General features: G+C 38.0%; 1 protein-coding gene across 2 annotated transcripts; it reads right to left on the reverse strand.

Moving 5' to 3' along the window:
* Nucleotides 1-16,444: 16,444 nt before the first annotated feature.
* On the reverse strand, nt 16,445-19,093 carry LOC144706725 (flavonoid 3'-monooxygenase CYP75B137-like). Of its 2 annotated transcripts, XM_078579731.1 has the most exons (3): nt 18,176-19,093; nt 18,019-18,100; nt 16,445-17,240 (listed from the first exon to the last, which is right to left on the reverse strand). In XM_078579731.1, exons 1-3 carry the CDS (start codon nt 18,928-18,930, stop codon nt 16,593-16,595), a joined length of 1,485 nt encoding a protein of 494 aa, XP_078435857.1. In that variant the 5' UTR covers nt 18,931-19,093; the 3' UTR covers nt 16,445-16,592. The 2 variants fall into 2 exon arrangements, with proteins under 2 accessions (XP_078435857.1, XP_078435856.1); XM_078579730.1 differs by having other exon boundaries at nt 18,019-19,093.
* Between the last annotated feature and the right edge of the window lie 6,029 nt (nt 19,094-25,122).

Raw genomic sequence — 25,122 nt, forward strand, 5'->3', positions numbered from 1 at the left:
GATGGAAATGGTGGCAGCTATGCATTGGCAAGAGGTGGAGTGGAGTGAGTGATGTGGATGGTAAATACACGCCCATGAGTGACATAGTTTGTGGTGGTGTATAGATAAATGAGAACTTAGGCTATTCTATAGGATGACCAACTAGAAAAAAAGATGATGAAATGATATTTGATGAAATGCCAACCTCGTCACGAGGTGCCCAAAGTGTTGACTGGTACTTTTTATTCAGGCTTTTCTTTATTGCTGAATTTTTATTACTATTATACTCTTTTGAGAATTAATTATTTTTTAGGAACCATATTTGAACTGGTGACACGAAATTTTTTTGCTCCTTTTATCTACCAACTCAGCTATTTGAATATTTGACAAGCGTCATCTTATCATATTCCCTTTATTACTTCTGTTTGTGTTCATTAATTGGATCACTGCTTGTTCAATCCTTCACTCTTTAAAGTCAAGACCGATAAAATCACTATGTTAAAATTAATTAGGAATAAAATCTAAGGTTGGGCTTTTTTACATAGATGAGAGAGTAAATTTATAGTTCTGATACCACAGATGGTAGAGAGAGAAAGGTTTAACATGAAAATGATTCTAGATTGTACCTTCTAAGATTTAGGGTACAAATTTTTAACTCAAACATCATATCTAGTAGCTCTTTCACTATCATTGTGGGTTCATATGTTTTGGGATCACATTATAACTGCCTTCATCATCTCAAATTTATAAGTCAAACTTTAAAATGATAAAAACCAGTTCATAATTCTAGGTTTCATTTCATTTGAATTCCAAAATGAATTTTGATGTGGTTTAATCACTTAAGATAACCATCTTACCTTGTAATATTTACGATATAACTTTTCAACTGAAAAATCACATCTGGTAGGTCTTCATTTGTTATTGCGGCTTGATATGGCTTTTGGTATTGAATTATATCTGACCTAAATATCCAAAAGTTATATGTCAAAAATTTGAATGTAAAAACAAATTAGTGATTCTATACTTGCATTATTTTTTATTCAAGATGAATATTAATGTGTATGAATCAATTAAGATAACCATCTGGCCTCCTAATATTTAGGCCATAGTTTTACAATTGAAAGATCACATCCATTTGTTCTTGGTCTGTCATTATAGATTCAGAAGGTTTGACATAGAATTATAACTAGCATCATTATCAAAATTTTATGAATTAAAATTTTGAATGACAAGAGATTATTTAATGATTCCACATTTTAATTCGATATTATTTAAGATAACCATGTCACATCGTAATATTTAGGGTACACAATTTAAACTCACGTATCATATCTAGTAGCTCTTTCATTATCATTGTCGGTTCAAATGGTTTGCCATTGAATCATAACTTGCATCATTATCTAAAATTTATAAGTAAAATGTTTCAAAAATAAAGGCCATTTAATGATTCTAGGTTATACTTCCTTTAAATGCAAAATGAGCTTGAATGTGTGTTCATCAGTTTAAATAAAAACCTTACCACTTAACATTTAAGGTATTTTTTCTACCCAAATATCACATTTAATAGCTCTTTGTCATTGGTTTCTCAGATTGTTTGCCCTTCAAAAATAATTGGCCTCATTTTATCAAATATGTAAATCAAAATTTTGAATGATAAAGACCGTTTAATGATTCTAGGTTTTATTTCATTTTAGTTGAATATGAATATTGACGTGTATTGATTTATTGAGATAAAAATATTACCTTTGTAAGATTTAGGTTACAATTTTTAAACTCAAAGATCACATCTAGTAGCTATTTCTCTACCCTTCTGGTTTCAGATGGTTTACCATTAAATGATAACTATCCTCATCATCTCAAATATCTAAGTGAAAATTTGGAATGAAAAAAACCATTGAATGATTCCTGGTTTTACTTCCTTTTTGTTTGAAATGAATTTCAACATGTATGAATCCATTAAGATATAAATATTACCTCCAAAGATTTAAAATACATTTTTTGAAACAAGAGCACATCTAGTAGCTCTTTCTAGAAAAATAAAGTGAATGTCATGATTCTATCTGGGGTTTAACTCAACAAATTTTCTGGTGCAAAGTTTGATGCATCAGATATTATGTTGAATGGTAAGTCCCTAAAATACATTAAATTATGGTTCCTTTAGTTGATATTTTCATCTTTAAAAGGGTTGCCTCATCAATAAAAAATATGTTTGCTTTATTAATAGTAAATTAAATATCTTAGATAAGTTATAAACTGATTCAATAAAGCATTTATGTAAGTTGGAGTTTTCTCATATCTTTAGGTATGGTGATTTTCTGACTAACCCCGATTTTGGCTTATCCACTAGACATTATTTGAGTAAGATCCCTTATTGTAGCATGGAATAGGACCTTTAAAAGTTGAGAACTATCCTCAACTTGACGTAGACAGGCACAGTATTTTCCAAGTAGGAAATACATTAATGAGAAGTATGCCTAGGTGTGGTTGTCATCTATATAGATGCTGAATGATGCACCTGGAGAGGATGTCACTCGTGCCACTAAAAAAACATTTTTAGGCATTTCATATACTGAATGGATTTTACAAAAATATATGTCCAAAAGGGGATCATAAATTTCATACTCTCTTTTGCGCAGTATGCATCTAAATATGGCTATTTCATGAATATGTGTACAAGAAAGATAAATAAACCTAACCATCTCACAACATAGTATCTGGTAAAGAAATGTGATAGGAAAGCCATAGTATTAAGTAGATGAATTCAGTTTCTCGGAAACAATACACACATTTTATTTTGTGAGTAGATTAGTTTGGATATCATGTCTTCGCACTCTGTGTTAGTGATGTTTGATTTCTTCAAAAGGAAATTAATGATGTTAAGCTGATGAACAAAAATTAGCGCAAAATACATCCATGTGTAATTTCCAATACAAGTCTTCTGTTTTATACAAGAATATTTGTAATTTTCAGCACAAGCATTGGGTGAGTATGGGTTGAATCCACATGGAGCAAGTATCGAATACATGCATTTTATCTATATTTTCTAGTTTTTTGGATTTTTATATTTATTTTAGAAATTAAATTTATTTTATAGAAATAAAAATAGGTAAAAGTAATTCAAAATAATTATGGAAATGTCAGAAAATATTAATCCTATTTAACCTAATTTATTCAAATTTAATAGAATGATTTCGATAATATTAATTTTTTTTTGGTAAAGAATACTAAATATTAATTGATTCTAATTTGAAATACCTTAGATGGCATTTCGGGAGCACCGGAGGATGGTACACGGAGATGGACATTAGTGGTGTGGAATGGATCGAAGAGATACTGTACTGGTTGGGAAGAAGATGATGGTGGATACACGGTGATGGGCTGCAGAGCAGTGTGAGTGATAATAACTTTGCTGTCGCCAGAGTGATGAAGATGAGGGATGATATGCACTAAGGAGCAGTGAAGTTGGAGGTCACATGCGTGATAGTGAAACCTAGGCTATCAATGATGATAGCCTAGGAAAAAGGACGAACATATGAGTTGAAAAATGATGATCACACTAATCTCATCATGATATGTCCTACAGGCTAAGTGGTACCTTTTCTTCATGTGTATTGATCTAAATAGCACTCCTTCAATCCTTTGCTCTTGAAGTACAAGAATGGAACCAAATGAGATTTAGAATGAGCAAATCACTCTATTAATCATGATTAGGAACATAATCCATGGGTGCTTTGTTTTCAATGACGAAGGATTCTATTTATAGATCCAAATGGTGTAAAAATAGAGGAGGGAAATGTGGAACTATGCTGCAAATTTCAGCCTAAAAATCCATTTGGATCATTAGATATCTTTGTTTCAGTTTGAAGCAAACTGAGTTATCCGATTTTCCCTCTACAACTTTCTCTATACTCTGATTTGTGTGGCAGATTGCCAGTGTGGCACAGAATTCTTAGAGTTGAACAAGTAAAATATTCATTACAAATACTTAAATAAATTGAAAATTATTTATTCTGACTTATAAAACTATGTTATTTATGAATTTAATGTCAGAAAATTTCATAAAATACCAGAAAACCCAGAAATATCAGAATATCATTCTAAAAATATAAGTAACCATTAGAAAATTTCAAGTAAATCTAAATTGATATTTTTGACGTATAAAATATTTTATTTATGAAATTTACATCAGAAAATTATGTTAAATAAAAAAAAAATATAATAATTTTAACTTCATTCTAAAAATGTAATAAAACATTTTATGCCAGAATAACATGGATTTTTTATAATTGCAATGAGAATAAGCAAGGAAGATACACAAAATTACAATGAAGACTAGCATGTTTTTTATGATTATCATTAGCCATGGACTACTTTATTTTTAAATAATGACATATGTGGTTAGCCCTTAATGATTTCCTTTTACCACATCCCAAACCATAGGGTTAGCCATTATTTTACATCTAAAAATGTCTGTGACTATCATCTAGAAAATGTATTACAAGTTCACACAAAAGACTCAAAATCTTGAATTTCTTTAGGCCAAGAGGTCATATTTTGACAAAGTTTTAGTAAATGAAGAAATTTACCCATGAACCTCAATTTAATTTGATGAAATATCCCTAGGTCTTGCTGATGTGCCCTGGATATACATATCTCAAAGCCTCACATATGAATATGTTAGTTGGAGCTCCATTAGGAGTGGACTTTAGTCACCTATCTAAAATTAACCATCAATGAACTTGAGAATAACATTAACACTTTATCTGAATATTATGGCTTGGCCTATTTTAGTAAAATTCAGAAGCAAATGTTTTGATGAATGTTCAAAGTGGTTTATTAAAAGTGTATGAGCCAGAATTTTGCTTAAAATATGTCGTTTGATTTATGCAAAATATTTTAATTTTTTTTCTTAATACATGGTAAGAGTCCTATCCCCGCGGAATAGGTAATGAGAGTCCAATCTGAAAAATTAAAAAATATTTTCAATGAATAGACCATCATCATGTTCATTAACATTCCATATGAATTCATTCATGGTTAAGGTTGTCAAACCAAACCCTGCTGTTCATTCATCTTACAATAGATGAGAGCTAATTTTTATTATGCAGTATCTCATTCATCAATAACTCTCTTTTATTTATATGTCAACTTATTTTAGAACCTAAAAGGGAACATTCACCTACACCACCAAAGAAATACAGATAAACCTACATGATCTTTAGCAATGTTGTTAATCAAATCAATAATTAGTTCAGCTTTACCCACTCTAGGTCTCTGGTACATTTACTAATTGAGAATCTAACTGGACAAAGGAATGTTTAACTAGATAAAAAGGTGAGAAAATTCAAATCAGACATAACGGAGATCATACAATCCATGTCGCCACTTTCCCCAAGGGACAAGTGGTACTGTTTTCTTGAAGAATCTTGATGAAACTTGATTTGTCTCTCCCTCATTTTTGTAAAATATGAATGAATCAAATAAATCTGATGCACTAGGCCACCAACAACAAGATGAGAGCAGAAATTTAAGATGGGATACAAAGATAGGGGAGAAGAATTTAAATAGCAGTGCCCTAACTATCCTATCCATTGCATTTAATCAAGGGGGGGATTTGGAGGGCTAGGATTACTCTATTTCCAACATGGATCCACATCCCTTGGTTCTCAAATTTGAAATTAGACACTTCAAGTTCAAGTCGTATCATAGTACTACAACTATTGCTTTTAGTTGCACAGTTCTTAAAAAAGACTTAAATGGGCTTCAAGAATAGACTTTGAATGTATTGGGTCTCTTTTATGGCATAGGAGATGGCTTGGGCTTCTATTTTACTCCCATTTGGATCCAAATTCACCATTTTATTCCTCTAAGTGTTTTATTTCAAACAAAAATCCAAGAAGACGTAAGAAATCTGATTGAGTATAAGTAGGGAAGTGGGGTTAGTCTAATAAATAAATAAAATTCATAAATGAGAGATTAGGAAATAAATTATAAGCTTTTCATTTTATCCTTAAAGGGTGAAATATTTCAAGTACAAACCAAAAAATAAGCAATAAAAATGAAGTATAAAAGTATAGTTTTATTGAACTAATTTGATGTTCTCAAGACTCAACCCTCATTAAACTGTTTTACACTAGTTCAATTATTCAAATCAGGAATAATGCATATGAAGATAAATTACTTTATTTTGTTCAAACTATGCAACACATACATGCATTGAATGACTACCTTCATGTACATAAATATATGTGATTTTTGACCACCTGGTCAGCATGGAAAATCATTTATTTAGGCCTTGATAGTGTAATGACATGTTGATAGGATGGTCCTACGTCACTGGCCAGCTATTCATAGATTCCAACAACATTTGGCCACTGAAACATGGTGGTCAAGATTGACTTCTCTATGTACTTTGATTATTGATATCTGAATCAAGAGATTATTTTATAAGACCTTACATATAGTTTAAGAAAATTAAATACTTATATTTTGAATAAGATGGTTTAAGATAGCTAAAATAATTTTGTATGAATTTCAAATGTTAAATTAATTTAGAAAATATAGTTATTGGATTTACCTTTTATGGATTATGAAGTAAATGTCAAAATTGTAATTGTGCCATTTGAAATTAAAGCAGTTATCATGTCCAATCTTTCCTCATATGAATTACATTTGGCATTGGTTTTGTGAAAATAAAAAAATTTCCCTTTTCAATTCAAAATTTATAAAGGCATATTGATAACATGCATTTGTAGTAGTGTAATCTGACCAGATTTACAGATTTATTTGTTTTGGCAATGCCACGTGTCACTGTTTGATGCGTCGAACAATGACCAGCAAGGATTTAGGATAATGATTGGATACAACCCATCATTTAACCCAGTTAATGATTGGCATCAGCCAATCATTTAAACTAAATTGTTATGACATCACGGCTAGAGATGCAAGTATGGCATTTAAGGCTAACAAATTAAATGTTTACTTTTTTCTAGCACAGAGTGACATGGCTCAATAGAAAAAGGAGAACATTTTTTGCTATTTTATAATGCAAAAAGATTACTTTTTTCCTTCTCTCTTTCCTCTAACTGATCAACAATGGTGGCTATGCTGACATGTCACACGGCATATGGCACCACATGTACATGTAACTGGCATGTGTCATTTTCTGATATATTGTAAGAGAATGAGATGACGTGGCATGCACTGACGCACCACCACATCACACGCCCTTTTAATTAGTTATTTATTTTATTCCTTTTGTCTCTATTTTGTCTTTTTCCCTAGGGAGACACGTGGTGCGATGGGAGCTGTCAATCAGAAGGTAAATCCAATAACGATATCTCCATATAGTAAATCCAATAACTAACCTTAGATCCATATATCCCGACAGAATATATGGATCTAAGGTTAGCCTCTTGGAGCCCTAGAATGCATGTTGCCCACAAGTTTGGTCTAAATATCATACATCATCTAGAGATTTATACCAATGATTCTTGAATATTTATTGGACACATCAATTTGTTATAAAATTCATAAAATACATATTATCTAGAATTGTGTGATTTGATACAGTTTGAACGAAATTACAAGAGAATAATATAGAGCATCTCAAAATCACAAAGAAAAGGAGATATCCAACTTGTGAGGCAATTTACAGGAGATTGACTCAAAGAACCATCACAAAATTAACTCCTATTTATTCTTGAGGTACTCCTTATTTGTTAGATATTTTATTCATGATTTTAAATGTTACAAACAAGAAGAGGAAACATCTAGAAGCATTGTGACCAGATTTCAAATGAAGAAGATTTATTTTCACACAACTTCAACTGGTTGTGAATTTTATCCTGATAAAGCTTAAATTTAAATCATCTTCCCGTTCCGGGTGTGAGGCAGAGGTGCCTCCACAGAAGGGGAAATCGCAATGCATCTTTCTCAGCAGGTGTATCTTGGAGTGGGAGTGTCGCAAGTTCTAATTTATCAGAAAATTTCTTATTTTAATCAGAAACAATTATTTCAGAACCTATTGAGCGCAGCTAAGCTAATGTGCTTCGGAGAAAGCCAGGTGTCAGAGGAATCTTCGGTCCGGAGCATTGATTCCCCACTAGCTCTAGCTCTCAATTTCCTATTCTGTGCTCGAGAAAAGGTCCCGCTCGCTCGTCTTTATCTTCACGCTCGTCTTCATCCTCATATATGAACCGCTTCCGTGCCTCGAGTTTAGTTGTTTTAGTGGGTACCATGGTAAAATCAAGGAATATTGAACCATCTTGTTATAGTTGATGGGATATCAAATATGCTTGAAATTATTTTCATATTTGTGAGTATTTTAATGAACTAAATATATAAATGTCAGGGTATCCTACTAGACTTTGGGGTTAACTAGGTGAAGGTTTGGAGGGCCAAAGAAGAAAAAGGCTTTGGAAGCCAAGTTAACAGAGGTTGAGCATCATCACTCACGAGAGACTTTGGGGATCAAGGAAGAATAGTTTGCCAATTTTTTATTTCATTGGCGTCCTTGTTAAGCCTTATTTACAAGTTTTTTCTGTGGGCATTCACGCAAAAGTGGTTATGGCTTATCATCACCTTGAGATATGTACCCCTAGATAGAAATAAGGGCAAGCCTTATGTGTATAAATTTAAATGAGTCTGCCATTCCTATAAACCATTCCCTAGAGAGGCAGAACATATTTTACATAGGTCACTAGATTGGATTGAATAAAATTTAAAAGACCTACTTCACCCCCTGCCCTCCTCATATCATTCCTTCAACTTTATACTGGTCCTTGGTGGTCTTGAATCCCTCTTCTTATTTTTCACTATTTTAAACAATATGAGACTAAATATCCCTTGCTAGGGTTATGAACATATCAAAAAATATGATCTACAATGAGTTTGCCAAACATCAGTACTAACTAAAATGACTGATAAGGGTTTGGATGTTTACCATACCCTAAGTTATTTGGGAACTTCATAGAGATTGAGGATTATACATGCACATTATGGAAATATATGTGGCTAACAAGCCAATCATAGATTCCATATCTCGTTCCATGTAAAGTAATGGAACATGTTCATTAATTTGGAAGGCCAATAAAGGTTATTGGGCTGCTGGAGTCATTAACTAGGCTAATACATGGGTCTAGAATGTCACATGCAAATGGTCATTGGATGTTGGAAGATATACTTAAGTTTTGGGGTTTTTTATGAAAAATACCCATGAAGTATAAATAGGGGAAGACCCTGAATGAAATTCACCCAGGCCAAAATTGTATAGGGGCTTTCCTTCTTCCTTCTCACTATGGCTCCTCTACAGAGGTTCAATAGCGCTTGTCAACATGAAGGAGGAGATTCTACGTGCTGAGGACCGCATGGATACTTCTAGAGGCTGCACACATGAGCAGCTCCACGAGACTCATTTGAAGATTAAAGGAATTACGGAAGCGATCCGTACCGATGTCATTGGTTTCATGGTTTTGTTGATGCCATAATGATTTTTAAAAGTATTCTATTGCCGATCATTTTGAGTTGTTCATCTAAATCAAGGCCTTTTGAACCCCACAACATGATGGCAGATGATTGTAAAGATTCCTTTGGAGAGTTGATATAGTCCTTTATATCGTATAGAGCATAAGGTGTTAATTGTCACCTTATGAGCCAAAAACTCAACTTATCAAGTGGGTTAAATTTCTCCTTGACTAATTAATATATATTTTCCCTGGGCCATTGGGGACATGAGCACAGTAAATTTATTTCCCCTATCAGATATGCACGAGTGCACCAAGGTATCATCATGGGAGAGCTCAGTGATGGTTGCTGACATGATCAATCCCCCATGGCATGTCAATGCATGGCCTCCCTATTAACATCAGGGGTCAATTCTTGGAAGAATTCAAAGCATCAATTACTTATAGTTGTTCACTACTAGTTCTTTTACAACCTTATATCACAAGTTCAAGCTAGATGAGAAATGTGACCTTACATTTTATGCTAATATTTATGTTCTAAACTGGATTATTTAGAATTTTTATTTCTTTACATTACATTATCATCTATTAGTCTTTTATATGCATATTAGTAATTTTGTTTACAAGTTGAGCCAGAATGGTATGTAACGTGTTAATAGAATCTAGCCGAAGAGGTGCAATTTGTGTCGAAAGTTTCTCTATAACCACTGATTTGATGGTAGTAGTTATTGATAAGCCTAAAAATGGTGTGAGTAAATGCAAGTGTAATCATGTTTTTTGGATTTAAGCATATGAAATAAATTCATTACATTCCCTTTTTCAAAATATAGAAAATATAGAATGAGAAAGGGGTCAATTCATAGGGAGGCAAGTGTCCTTAAAATCTGAATCCATTTTATGGTTATAGGAGCTAGAAATTGTACGAAGGAATGTAATGCCAAATAAATATAGAGAGGATGTTGAAGGAGAGAAGAGAATCAACCCATCAGAAACTTCTCTTGGAGATTCAGATCCCCTGAATGAATGATGGGAATGTTTGTGGTGTTTAGGGCTTGATCCATTTGAAAGGATCGATACCTAAGTGATGAAATGGATGGAAAGAAATCTTATCCCTTCTTGATCTTGATTCTGCCTGGGGGAAACAAGATCTTGAAGAAAAACTGAATATAAGTGCTAAACAAGATGTAGGTACTAAATATCCAATCTAAACGAGATCCTAACAATGGCAGATGACCTATCTTATTTGATTTTGATTTTTGATTGTGCTCTTGAACTAATGTGATGCTCTCCCCTCAATAACTCATCCTAGAGTATGAATATTTTGCCCATGATTGGCATTTTGGCAACAAACAAGAAAAAGATCAAGAGGGGAATAAATCAAAAGCTTGATGTCTCCTTCCTGAGCTTGATGTGTCATTTTGGAAACTAGAATAACTCAAGAGCTGCAGAAAAAATTGACTCCAAAAGCTTGATGTGTCCTTCCTGGCGAACTATAGTTGGGGCAAGTTCAAAGTGGTTTCCCCCCTTCTTGACATTATTTAAAAATCCCTCAAGTAAATGGAAAGAGTAGAAAAAGACAAAACTACCCTGAAAATTTCAGGTCAATCTGACGGTTGGATCTCGAGATATCAAGATTTCAGTTTTTGTGAATCATGGCCAAACAAAGTCTTCATTTTCTCTCTCCTCCAGCTGTTGCCAGCTCATCTTGCCTTCCATGTTACGATAGGAATCTCCCAGAAAATATGGTGTTGGAAAATGTGAGAAAATATGAAAAAGTCCAGAAAAATTATGAAATACCATTAGTAATTATAAATAAGTAGTATTTGCACAAAAGACAACCAAATAATGAATCTAAAGTCAACCAAATCGGTAAAAATTCCAAAAAATCTTAAAAAATCATAAATTCACACAAAAGACAATTTTAATCAGTTTAAGGCATGATAACATGAAAATATCTTAAGAACCGCACAGAGCCTTGTTCTTTGTTCTGTTCTTTTTTTTTTTTGCGTAAATTAGAACAACTTTTCACACAATTCGCACTATTCGAACAAAATTTGCACAATTTGTAAAATTCGCACAATTTGAACAATTCAAAATTTTTTTGAAACATCTTAAAGATCATAGTTCCCTACTATTTCATCTCCGGTGCTTGATATAATTTTATCTGCTGGTTTTACCTCTTGTCAATTCAAAGCAGCTTCATGAATATCCTCCTCTAGATCATCCCTCTCTAGTTCGGGGCTGATTTCAGTTCCACCAACATCTGACAAAAAACTATTTCCCCAGCGACCTCTTCCATAGACAATCCTTCTACTTCAGGATTTTCAATGGTCAAAGAACAACTAATCTTCTTCTGTTCCTCTCCCGACCCACTAACTTCACTTTCATCGGTCCCCAGGGATGACAATTCTTGTTCTTGTTGTGCTGCCATTCCTAATAATCCCACATTGACACATGCGTCTTCTCCACCAACTGAAAAAGAACCTTTGCCATACCCAGAGGTAGAGATTTTCTCCCCCAATTGATCATCGCCGCTCATCATGACCCCAAAGTCGGCCTTAGAATCGACCTCACGTTCAATCTCTTCCCTCAACTCAAACTCCTCGGCGGTTCCAATTCAGAAAATGACGCTGCCGTGAGCCATGATATGAATCAAAACGACGCTGCAAAAATCACAACCATCACCCCCACGCACAACACAATTGCACCTTGATATGAATCAACAGCCACGTGAGGAGATCGATCGTACCATCAGCGGAGACGAGCTCCAATAAAGCGGTCGAAGCCTCGACGCAGTTGATGCTTCCTTTGAGCCATGATCTTTAAAAAATGATTAGAATAAATTTGCACAAAGCGACCAATTCAAACCGCACACCAGTGTGTCCAATGATCTGTGCGAATTTTTTAATGTTCTGTTCGGAAAATTAAACAGAATGAACAAAATGCGCAGATTTGCACAAAGCAAACTGAACAACAATGTCTAACTTCTATCTAGATATGACACTATGATCCTAAGGTATCTTACTTCTCTCTACATGTGGTGGGCCTCACACCTCTCATATTGGTGTCACTCTCTCTCAGGTAACGACTGCTTGATGCCTAATCTCTCTCACTAACCTTCCTTCTGCCTGAAACTAGAAGGAAGACACTTTCCTCCTAGTTAGCATAAAATATAAAAGTGCGATCCTAATAACATGTGGCTAATGAATATGAATGACGTAAGGCGACTAAGGTTTAAGGTGAGAAGAAAAGGAAGGTTCCACAACAAAGGTGGTAGGCTAGACAATGGATGAATAATGAAGGTTAATGTCACTTCAGATAGCCTACTCCCAAGATTTAAACAAATACTAGGGATATAGAATGAAAGAGGATGATAAATGTATAGATGTTCTCCCTAGACTTGCTAAACACGAAGATACAATAAAGCACGTGAAATGAACGAGCAAATAAACTAGGATTCTTATCAAAGAAACAAAACACATTTATTCCCTTTTTACTTTTTTTTTGGGTCCTTAGATTTTACTTGATGTTTAGGACTTCCATTTTTTTTCCTTTTTTATTTAATTTTTTGGGGCTACGGAACAGCACATAAATCATGTTCAATATTCCATTCTAAATTAACTAAGAAGGGATGATAATGGAAAGTTATTGGTTATTCTAGTGAGGACATTATGGATGTGAGATGAAAGAAAGGGGTTAAAAGGATGCAGAGTGAAACAAGACAAAGGGGGTGAGAAGGACAGATATCATAATGATATTATGGAAAGGGAGATAGAATAACTTGGGAGATGGCTATCAACAATGACATGCTGGTGGGTTAGATAAGGCTTCCTACATGTGATATGATGAGATGTGAATTAGAGAATAATGTTGGTTGGGGTAGGTATTGGATGAAACTAAGGACTTTAGTATTGTATTTTTTTTTGGGTGGAAAAAATAAATGGAGATCCTGTGCTTTAGGACTAAAAAAAAATTTTGGACTTTTTTACGCTATCATAAAATTTTTGACACACAGCAAAGGAGTATATTTTTAGATTGAAGGAACAATACCATGTTTGGTTGTATTTCTTCAACCAAAACACTTCCTTGGTGTCATCTTCTGCTACAATGCATTCAGCTTGTATCATCGGTCTGTAGAAAAGCTCAACATGTAACTCTTCCATGATACTACACCCCTGTTCAATTTAGATTTAATATCATCTGGGTTGCACTAGAAGCTTTAGTGTAACCCTCAAGCCTCATTTTCTCTCCTCCATACAGTAGAAATAAATTCTTATCTTTTCTCAAGGACTTAAGGATGCATCTCACGATTATCTACTGTTACTCTATTGTGTTTATCTGAAACTTTCTCATAAAATTTGGAGCAAATGGGACATTAGGTGCGGTACTTAGCGTTGTTTATATGATGGATCTGATTATCAAAGCATATTTGACTTTTTAGATTATTCATCTATCCTCAAGAGTCCAGGTGAATGATCTTTAGATACTTAAATTCCATATATCATTGGTATGAGACCCCTCTATGAATTCTAAGTGACAAACATTTTGAAAATGGTATCTATGTACATGGATTGGGATAATCATAGAAACATCCTTTATCTATCTCTATAGATACATATTCCCAATACACAAGTTGCTTCTCTTAAATCCTTAACATTTCCACTGAATAAATTAGTCCTGACATCCATTGTCCAGATCTTGTAGTCATAGTGTGCAACAATGGGAAAAAGGATTCTGACTGACATGATCATCACAACTAGTGAGAATGTTTCATCATTGTAAACACCTCATATAATAGGCATCAAGACACTATTAGTCACAATATCATAATTTTATCATTAATCACAAAGTTATTGTACACATTTAGGGACTTCATTGTAAATATCACAATTGAATAATAATGAATAAATATTTATTTTCAATGAAGTTAAAATGATAAGAAAGTATGATTGACTTGACATCCTCATAATATCAATCAAATATTGCAAAAAGGATTCAAAGTAGTTTTTTTGGATTTTCGTAGCTCCAAAATAAAATGAAGAGTATGCAAATGAAGATGAGATAATGACAAAGCTACGCTGAAATTTCAGCTTAGTTTGCTACTTTGGGATGTCAAATAGTTTGGTACTATGTTTGGTTAATTTGAGTCCTTGATGTTCTTATCTCCCTTTCATGCAACCACCAGCTTTGCCCCATATTCCATATCATGTGACTTCTCTGAATGGTACACCATGATTGGGCAAAACGTTTCCTGTCTTTTGACCCCCTCATTAAAGTTCCAATCACATGCATGCATGCTGGATATAAAGAAAGCTAAACATTTAGTTAATGGTTTTAGTGTGTGGCCTGAGATGAGTCATGATGGAACACATGACATTTTTCAGTCATTTTGAGAAAATGAAATCCAACTACATTTGCCAAAACTAGTTGGAATTCAACATTTATCACAGTTTAACTTGTAAAATTTTTCTCCAACAACAACATTAAGATCGGATAGCAGATCTCTGCGCTTAGAGGGAGAGGATGGCCGTAGGTTTCTTGAATATCGTATCCGCCTCGATAGGGATGGGAATTGTAGAGCTCAAAAACGTTGTCGTCCATCGTTTCCAAGATCTGTAGAGAGAAGACCGCCACATCGCGGTGTTCTTAATCTCGACGATGATCTATAACGATGGAATTGGCCGCTGGTGGGTCACTCATCAAACAGCGCAAATCGTCGCCTTTGTCTCTGTTGAGTCCCCCTACTCGTCTTTTCTAACTCACCCAGCATCAAATTACAAAGTTTTAGCGCGGAATATCTTGTGGGTTCTTTCCGTTTCCCTTGGATCTTCATTTTTTCAAGAAATTCTCTCATTGCCGCCAGAGGGAGGGACCGCCGGCGCCGACCGCGAGCCGCCCGGTCTGGGAACTCCATCCCGTCTCGCCCTCTGGCGGCAATGAGAAGACGCCTCGCCTCCCTCCCTCCCTCCCTCGCCCTCTGGTCGCCTCCCTCCCTCGAGAAAAAAAATCGAGGTAGAATCCCCCGAGATTCCACGGTACACGTCAAATTTTTTTTCAAAATTGAGAAATGAGGGGCCGTTTTTTTTTTAATCTGACGTGTACCGGTTGCCCGAGATTCCACGGGGGCAACCGGTTGCCCGCGTAGCAGGGTCGTTAGATTTAAAGAGAAAATACATAAATCCTCCAAAGCGCTCTACTACAGGGGCTAAATCTCATTCATTGCAGTACTAGATTGAATGATAATTACAGCCCTAGAGACATTTTCTATAAGCTACCAGTTAAACCCTGCAGTTTCTGTTGATTTGGACTCGATCCTCAGGTTAAACTTCAAGAAGTAGCAAAGGTCATTTGGGCATTGAATTTGAGATAAGATAGAAGATTAGGACCTGCCATTGAGGAGATGCTGTTGAGAAGATTTATTCTCTACCTAAATAATTTTTAGTTACAGATTTTATCCTATAAAAAATGCATCTTTAATTTTTTTAACGTAGACCTAATCAAACACGGTAGCTTTCACCATGTTATTTGACCATAGATTGTTAACCTTCATAGTTAAAGTTTGGGAGCATGGACCTTACAACTAGACATGGTCCAATGCCTAGGATTTTATATCTTCAGTATCATCTGAAAGCATCAAGACATGATGAAGTTTCTCCACAACTTTCTGGAGAGGCCGACAGAAGCTGAAAAGACGTTCAAGGAATGTCTTTTCAAGATGTTTCTACATTTCTCTCTCTCTCTCTCTCTCTCTCTCTATCTCTCTCTCTCTCTCTTTCATGAACTCTCTAGCTTAATCTAGAAATTTCTTCTCGTGTCTACATAAGCACATCTTGACCCTACTTGTAAGATGAGCTTTTGGAATCAACATCTTCTCCTTAGCTTTGTGCCACTTGCCTTGATCTAGAGAAGTTTAAGTCCTTAGCCTCGTTAGAGTCTCCCCCACTCTACGTCATCCACCGCTATCAATATCCAAATCGATGCTCCGGGGACCTGAATTCAGATCAAACAACTCCACTGGGAAGTTCAGTGGCGCAAATCCTTCGCCCAGCGCCAAACGGTAATCTACCGATAATGATAACCAGAAGAGCAACTTCTTGGAGCTCCACGGAGCCATTTATTACACCCTAGGAGCTAAGAGGGAGACAGACCTTACGAGGCCGAGCCATAAGCGTGGGGAGGGAGCCTGGGGATAGGACAAAGCTTAAGAGGCGCGGCCCTCTGAAGGGTTAGCCCGTAGGCCTCCTCCATGCTCAGTTTCTCCCTTGACTTCCCCTCCGGCAAGCCCCAATCAAACCCATGAACCAGCGTAGCGGCAACCAGCAGGATAACCCTCATAGCCAAGCTCATCCCTGCGCAAATCCTTCGCCCAGCGCCAAATGGAATGATTTCAAAGCTGTTCCCCTTCACGTCGACGTGCGCATGCTCGCCGCCCGGTAGAAACCTCGCTGGGCGGAACTCGAGCGGGTCGGTCCACACCGCCGGGTCCCGTCCGATGGCCCACACGTTAACGAGCAACGTTGCGCCCGCCGGCACGCGGTACTCGCCCGCGGTGCAGTCCTCGGCGGCTTGGTGCGGGAGTAGCAGCGGCGTTGGGGGGTGCAGTCGTAGCGTTTCTTTGACGATCGCATGAAGAAGAGGAGCCTTGGCGAGATCTCTCTCCTCCACCAAACGCTCTAGTCCCACTGCCTCGTCGAGCTCTCTCTGCACGCTTGTTAGCAGCTCAGGATGACGAACGAGCTCCGCCAGTAACCACTCCAGCGTGCTCGATGAGGTGTCCGTGCCCGCGTTGAAGAGGTCCTGCGTATAAAAGAAATGTAGACACGATAATATATTTCTTCATTTAAAGGAAATCTAGTCTTAGCGGTTTGGAAATTTCTCTCAATGTATCTTCTGTCCTATTAAAATGTAAACAGTTTTATTATTCAATGAAACCCAACAGAAGGTCCAGGTGCCACTCCACACGAATCAAACGAAATAATCATGAATAAATAAAGATACCTAAATGGCTAAGAATAAATCTAAAGATCGAAATACACAGCGGCCCTTAACAAAGATTAACCACAACAATAACGGGAGATAATGAACCACCCGTTTAAGTACAAGATTTTTTACGGAATCATTAGAATGGACTATGATCACAAAAGATTGATTCCACAGTCTGTGTCTCTCTCGCTTTCTCTCCTATTTGTCTTCTTCTTCTTCTTATTCATGGAGCTTGTTACCCCACAATAAGCCTAACATTTAACTACAAGATTTGTGACTAAATCACTTGCGGGGACTATCATCACGAGAGATTAATCCCAAATCTGTGTCTCCTTCGCTCTCTCTCCTTCTCTTAAACTTCTTCTTCATATTCTTCATGGATCTTGATTCCCCACAAAAGCCACACATTCAACTACATTATTTGCGGGGAGTATGATCTATAAAGATTCATTGCACAATCTGTGTCTCTCTCGTTCTCTCTTCTTCGGTTTATCTTCTTCTTCTCCATGGATTTTGATCCCCTACACTGCCAATTATCGAGAAGGACAATTATAAAACAAAGATAACAGAAACCTAGCCTAAAATAACTTACCAGTAGGAGGGCCTTGATGTTGATATCCGTGAGCTGAACACCGTCTCCTAAGCTATCCCTTCCCTTGAGGCCGATCAGCACCCTGAGCATGTCTTGCGCGCCGCACGCGGCCGGGGTAAGATGATCGCCAATAATCTTATCCAAAAACGCGTCGTACCTCTCTCCCAGTCGCTTCATCCTCCGAATAACGTCCTTAGAATCGAGCCAGCGAAGGGCGGGGACGAAGTCTCCCACCATGAACACGCCGGCGAGGTAACTCAGCTCGACCGACATCTCTCTAAACTGTCTCGCCGCGTCGCGCCCGCCGTCAGCTAAGTCCTCCGCCGGCGCGAAAAGCCGCCGACCCAGCATCGCGCGCGTGAGTATGTTAGCAGTGCAGACTATCAAATGGTCGCCAACTCGAACCCCCTCGGCGCCTCCGGCCGCGGCTAAGGACCGGGCCAGCTGCGCCACCTCGTCGTGCCTTAGCCGCGACGAGTCGTCCAAGGCCTTGGGCGAGAAGAGATGGTTCGAGCAGATTCTCCTCAGCATGCGCCACAGGGGTCCGTAAGGGGCCCAAACCAGGTCCTGCCGGTCGTAGGCCATGTAGTTCGAGCCCGTGTTGGGCGGCCGGTTGGCGAAGGTCGCGTCGTGGGTCTTCAGGAAGAGAGCCGCGGTGGAAGGTGAAGCGGCGACGATCACGGGGACGGACCCAAGGCGCAGACGGAAAATTGGACCGTAGGTTTGAGCGAAACTAGCGAGGGTCTCGTGGGGCTTCTTGCCTAGTTGTGGGAGATTGCCCACCACGGGCCATCCCCATGGCCCCGGAGGTAACCGAGGAGAAGACGAAGAAGAGAAGGAGATGAACCTGTTCAAGAAGAGGAGTATGACTGCAGCAGCTACAACTGTTAACGATAGTGGGAGGAGATCCATGCCCTTTCGCAGCTTTGATTTGCTCTTCTATGAGACGAGGAGGGGAGGTTCTCGGATACTTGAAGGAGCCAGAACGGGTAGGTTTAGGTTCTCGTGAAAGTTTGGTGAACCTAAGTGTCTTGGTCATGTCCTACAGAGTGGGACTTGCAGCCCCATTCCCCAATTGGGTCCAAAATGTTATCTGAAACTGCCTCTCTGTCACATCTTTAAACCCCTTTTTCTATTCGGCACGCCCTCTATCGCCATTTTGCACCGGAGAAATCCACTTTCTTGCTCTATATTGAGGCATGTTTACCGTATTTGCTTCTCCAGTACACTACCAACAAGTCAATCTCCCCGTTTTTTATCCCAACCATTACACATCTCTATCTGCCCATCAGTAACTCCTCTACTCTCTCTCTCTATCTAAAACTTCCTGTAAAGCCCAGAGAGACGACATTGGATCTGTTGTCAGAGACAAGAGACTCTCACGTGATCGAAAGAGTGGACGAACACACAGAGAAGTCTGGATTTGAATCTACTGGAGCTGCCCAACGGTGACACTGAGGCGACTAAAGAATTGACCCATCCACCGGCACGCGAGCCAAAGCTTAGAAATAATGCTGATTATGAAGTTTTTTATTATCTTATCACATTTTCCCCGTCTGATATCGAGAATTAGTGTCACGGGGTTGTCCTTGAGAAAACCAACCGACTATAGCTGAACAGAGAGTAAGTATTTTGATGTCCTGTTTTTGGTTTTGGGATACTCTATGCTTCCACCACTCGCATGTCAGCCACTTCTTGCTGCCCTCCCCTTGTCTCTGTTGAAAAAAACAAGCCTCTTTTCTTGTTTTTCGCGCAGAGAACAGAAGAGGATAGTGAACGAGAGAGATTGGAGAGAGGGAAGAACTGCACTTGCATTCATCAGTCGAAGTCTATGCGCATTAATATTGCACTGCTACAACTTTTCAAAGAAATTGTAATGTCATCTAGGATGTAGCCCAGGAATGGCTGGAACAGTCTGCTTCTCTTAATCAATTAACTGCTGCTTGTAACCTCCCCTTGTTCTAAGAAACTTAACAAAATTATTCTAACAATTCTTCCCCTCAATCTTGCTGTCCTTCTGCAAGATGCTTAACAACAAGGAGTAAGCATAAGTCCACAAACGTCTTTTCGTCTGCATCGTAAAACTTCTGGATAATAAATCTGGGTTGGTGGGTAGGTTAAAGTTGCTCCTCGATGGGTATGACAGCTGGCCTTTTCTCTATCATCTCCGATGAAACCATCATAGTATCGCCTAGCTTGAAGTGGAAATAATTATATTAACAGTCTTAAAAATGCCTCTTCCTTTTTATTCCTTCTTGGAGACTCCCACCGTGTCTCTCATTAGCTTCGGATCATTCACGATACTTCCCAAGATTTTCTCAGTTCCCTCATCCTTCTCATGCCATAGTGTTAAGCCTTAAATCAAAGCATACATTGTCTCATGTGGTACAGGATCATCTTGTAGTGATGTCCACATCTCTTCATTACTTGGTCAAGAAATATACCTTCCTGGATGTAAATCTTGAGCACACCATCTACCACTACAATCCTGCGGCCATCTTCTTCAAGCTGGCCAAGACATAAATGTTAGAAAAAAAATTGAAGTGGAAGAGGACATTACTCAATTTCAATGTTTCTCTATCTTTCTGTTTAACGACAATGTATGATACTCCATGGATTTCTGCCATCATCCATTTCAAATCTTCACTTTTCGAGCTTACATCAAACTCATGAAATAACTCCTTGTATCTAGTGATGTGATTACCGGTCATAGTGAATATATACCATGTATCAATGTCTTGCATTTTCTCATCAGCAGCTTGCGATAGAACGTTATCATCCCCTTTTTAGATAGCCGTTAGTGGTGTTGAGATAGCTGTGGCAAGGTTGACATTTTCCTCAATGTTGCGACATCCAGCAACGTAGTGCCCAAATTTATCACAATTATAACCCTCATAAAAGGCCCATGATATCTAATATCGCTGGAAATGCTTAAATGAGGATAGTGTTTATCTATAATTTTCACAAATTTATCACAATCAGATTATTTTATTCAATTATGCCCAAAACTATTAAAATGAGATGGTAGATATTTTAGAGAATTTAGGTAAAATTTTGCTATTTTTATAGAATTAAAAATGCAAAATACGCGTAAAACCAGTTTGAAAATGGGGAAATCCCAAGGTGTCCAATAAAATGCATGAAAGATAACTTAAATTCTTTAATGCAAAATTGTTGGTCGTATCTTACATTAATTTCATATTAATTTATGTGAATCATTCAAATAATGGATACCAGATTTCGTTGACGTATGGATGGCTGTCGTTGAACTCCAAACTGTCAGATTTTTGAGACATCCTCTTTCATGTTTGTCATCCACGCCGCTTTTATCACTCATCACCCACCCTTCCTTCAAGAACATGAGGATTCCACCCCCTCAGACCAAAGGGATCATAGAACAAATAAAAACCCGAAGATGATCCTCCTCTGTTCAAATTCATGATTGTGTTTCTTTTACAGCGAGAAAGATAAAATTTTAAATGACAAAAAAAACTTTTATCGGACAGGAGAGAATCTAAGTTCTCTTTTAACAAAGTTAGGACATTCTTGGTACTTTTCCGATAGCGTACATCTCTATTTCTGGTCTCCGGAAATTGCTCTTTCGACGACGAGAACAGTATGTGAGGGTGGAAAACTTGTGGTTTTACCATAACTGTTTGAGTTCCACCATTTAGGATGAAATCACAACTGCGGGTTCCCCCTGTCTTTCGTGGCCTTCATCTTTGTCATGATGCCCCATCAGCATCCATGTCATCAACTCAAGGGCCATTTCCAGCCCAAGAGAAGATAAATAAAAGGAAGAGATTGATTCTGACCATTTGATATTCTTATAGAAGATAAAAATGAAGATTAAAATGCATCTTTTTAAGGAAAGCCTACTTTGAGACGGGCTTTGGATCGAGTCAGCCATGAGCCTGTTATAGTGTTCGCCCGTCCCGATACTGATGCCGGATGCCAGTATCGGGACGGATGCTGTATCGGATACTGGAAAGAGAATTTCCGGTATCCATTTTTTTCGATATCCGGATATCGGATATCGGTATCGGACATTGGATGCTACAGTGCCGATATCCGATACGATATCCATCTCGATGTTGGCATCCGTCTCCCTCTCAGGGGGAAGGATGACAATACTGGAGATCGGGTGCGGATATCGGTTTTCGATATCCACATCGAATTTCATTAACTTAAGAATTTTTGTGTATTTTTTATTCAAAAATACACAAAAGAGGGGAAGAGAGCTGAAGGCAGCGGACGGCAGAATAGGCGGACGGCGGACAGTGGATGGCGTCGTCAGCGGATGGCAGCACCGGCGGAATCTGCAGACGGCGGACTCATGGGTATGTTCCAACATTTTCGTCAGTTTAGTCTTTGTATTTTTCGTCCGTTTAATCATATTCTATGCTGATGAAGATTTCTAAATTTTACTTGTTTTTTGCTCTTAATTCATCTCACTGCTGATTCTTCTTCGATTTTTTACATCTAATTCTAACTCTCTGATTCTTCTTCACTGTTGTACTTCTAAGTCTCCCTCTCTCTTCTCATTCTCTCGCACTCTCCAATCTCCAGTCTCCAATTCTCCCTCGCCCCTGTCTTCTCTCTCGATCATTCTCCCTTATTGTATAATTCTCCCTTTCCTTCCCCCAGTCGCTCTTACAATCTAATTCTCCCTCTATCTATCATTCTCTCTCACGCTCTGTAAATTTTTAACTTATAGTTCTAACTTCTAACTCTCCCTCTCTTTTCTCACCCTTTCTAACTCTCTAATTCTCCCTCTCTTCTCTCTTCTCTCCCTCTCATTCTAACTTACTTGGTAATTCTGACCCTCCCTCTCTCAATTTCTCTAACAATCTGATTCTATCTCTCATCCTCGTTCTTTCTCACACTCTGCTGATTTTTAACTTATAGTTCTAACTCTCCCTCTCTTCTTCCACCCTCTCTTACTCCCTAATTGTCCCCTCTCCTCTCTTTTCTCTCTCTCATTCTCCCTTACTCTATAATTCTCTCTTATCTCTCTCTCATTCTCCTTTTCTCTATAACTCTCCCTCTCCCTCTCTCTCAGTCTATCTTACATTTTAATTTATAGTTCTAACTTCTAACTCTCCCTCTCTTTTCTCACCCTTTATAACTCTCTAATTCTCCCTCTCTCCTCTCTCCTCTCTTCTCTCTCTCTTATTCTAACTTACTCCATAATTCTGACCCTCCCTCTCTCAATTTCTCTAACAATATGATTCTATCTCTCACCCTTGTTCTCTCTCACGCTCTGCTGATTTTTAAGTTATAGTTCTATCTCTCCCTCTCTTATCCCACCCTCTATTACTCCCTAATTCTCACCCTCACCTCTCTTCTCTCTCTCTCTCATTCTAACTTACTCTATGATTCTAATTCACCCTCATTCTCTCTCACACTCTCTAAATCTACAAATCTCCCTCTCCCTCTCATTCTAACTTACTCCATAATTCTCACACTCCCTCTCTCAATTTCTCTTACAATCTGATTATATCTCTCATCCTCGTTCTCTCTCTCACGCTCTGTTAATGTTTGAACTTACTCTCTACTTCCTCAAATCTCCTCTCGTTCTCTCTCAAAGTATGATCTTTTTTAACTATTACTTATAACTCTCCCTATCCTATCTCATCATCTCTTAATCTATAATTCTACCATATTCACTAACCCTCCCTCTCATATCCTCTCTTTTCTCGCTCTCTCTTCTTGTTTACCTTTTTACCACTAATTCTCCCTCTCTCCTCTCAATGTCTCCCACTCTCTATTTCAGAATCTCTACTCTCATTCTCTTCCGCTCTCTATGTCTCTCTCATTCTCCCTCACCCTATCTTACTCTCTATTTCTTCATCTCTCCTCTCATTCTCCGCTACTCTCCTCTATCGTTCTCTATTTTTTTTATCTTTTTTACCTCTAATTCTCCCTCCCCATTCTCATTCTCTCCCACTATCAAATTCTGACCCTCTCCTCTCATTCTCTCCCCCTCTCCAATTCTCCCTCATTCTTCTCATTGTGTCACACTCTCTATTTCTCCTTTGCCCTCGTCTACCATCTATATTGGTCTCCCATCTTTTAAAATTTTTATCATCTAATTCTCCCTCCCTACTCTCATTCTCCCTTACTCCCTAATTCTGCCTATCTCCTCTCATTCTCCCCAACTCTCCAATTCTCCTTCATTCCTCTCATTATCTCATACCCCATAATTACCCCTCATTCTCTCTCACCCTCCCTTAGTCTCTAATTATCCCGCCCCACTCATTCTCTTTTACTTACTAACTCTAAATATTTCCTTTTGAATTCACCCATCTGTCATTCTCTCGCAGTGAATTCCATGCTTCTATCATCCTACCTCAGTGCTCTGTTTATTTATTGTTTATATTCATTGTATCCGTTACTTTCTTCAGAGTTTAAAATGTAGTTTGGCATCATGCGATGCCGTTGTATTAAAAAATTGCTTACCAAATTATGCCTTCAGAAACATGAACCCACCCAGAGGCAGTGGCCAACCCAAGACAGATATGGGTCGGAAGCTATAGGTCCTGAGCGTACGGATGCGGGAACTTCTCGTGCTGTACATGAGTCACCCTCATTCAAATAGTTCAGTCATCATTGACTACTTCGAACGTATGGAAGATGGATTCTATGCATGCTTACTGTGGCGGGAGATGAACCCGCACAATAAGAGAAAAGTGATAAAGCGGTAGGCCGACAAAAGCATCAACATATTTTGGTGACATTTCAAAGCTTGCCATCTAGCTCGTCACGCGGAGCTTAAGGGCGAGGTGTCAGAGGACCCTGATCAGCCACATATATCGGATAGATTTCAAAGCAGACAACATGGAGAGCCAAGCAGACGAGGGCCGATGAGGGGGCATACGCTAGAGGAAATGAAGAATGTCATTGCACGGTTCATATGCATGAGTGATTCACCGTAGAGCATTGTTCAGAATGTTGCCTTCAAGGAGATGTGGCGTTATGCGACACTTCTCGACTTGGATCCTCCAAGTGCAAAGGTCATTAAGCAGTGGACCATCCAAATGCATGGTCGCATGAAACAAGATGTGAAGAAGCTATGGGAGAATGTGGACCAAGTCTCACTCA

This window comes from Wolffia australiana, chromosome 8, assembly GCF_029677425.1.
Source record: "Wolffia australiana isolate 7733 chromosome 8, ASM2967742v1".
NCBI classification, from domain to species: domain Eukaryota; kingdom Viridiplantae; phylum Streptophyta; class Magnoliopsida; order Alismatales; family Araceae; genus Wolffia; species Wolffia australiana.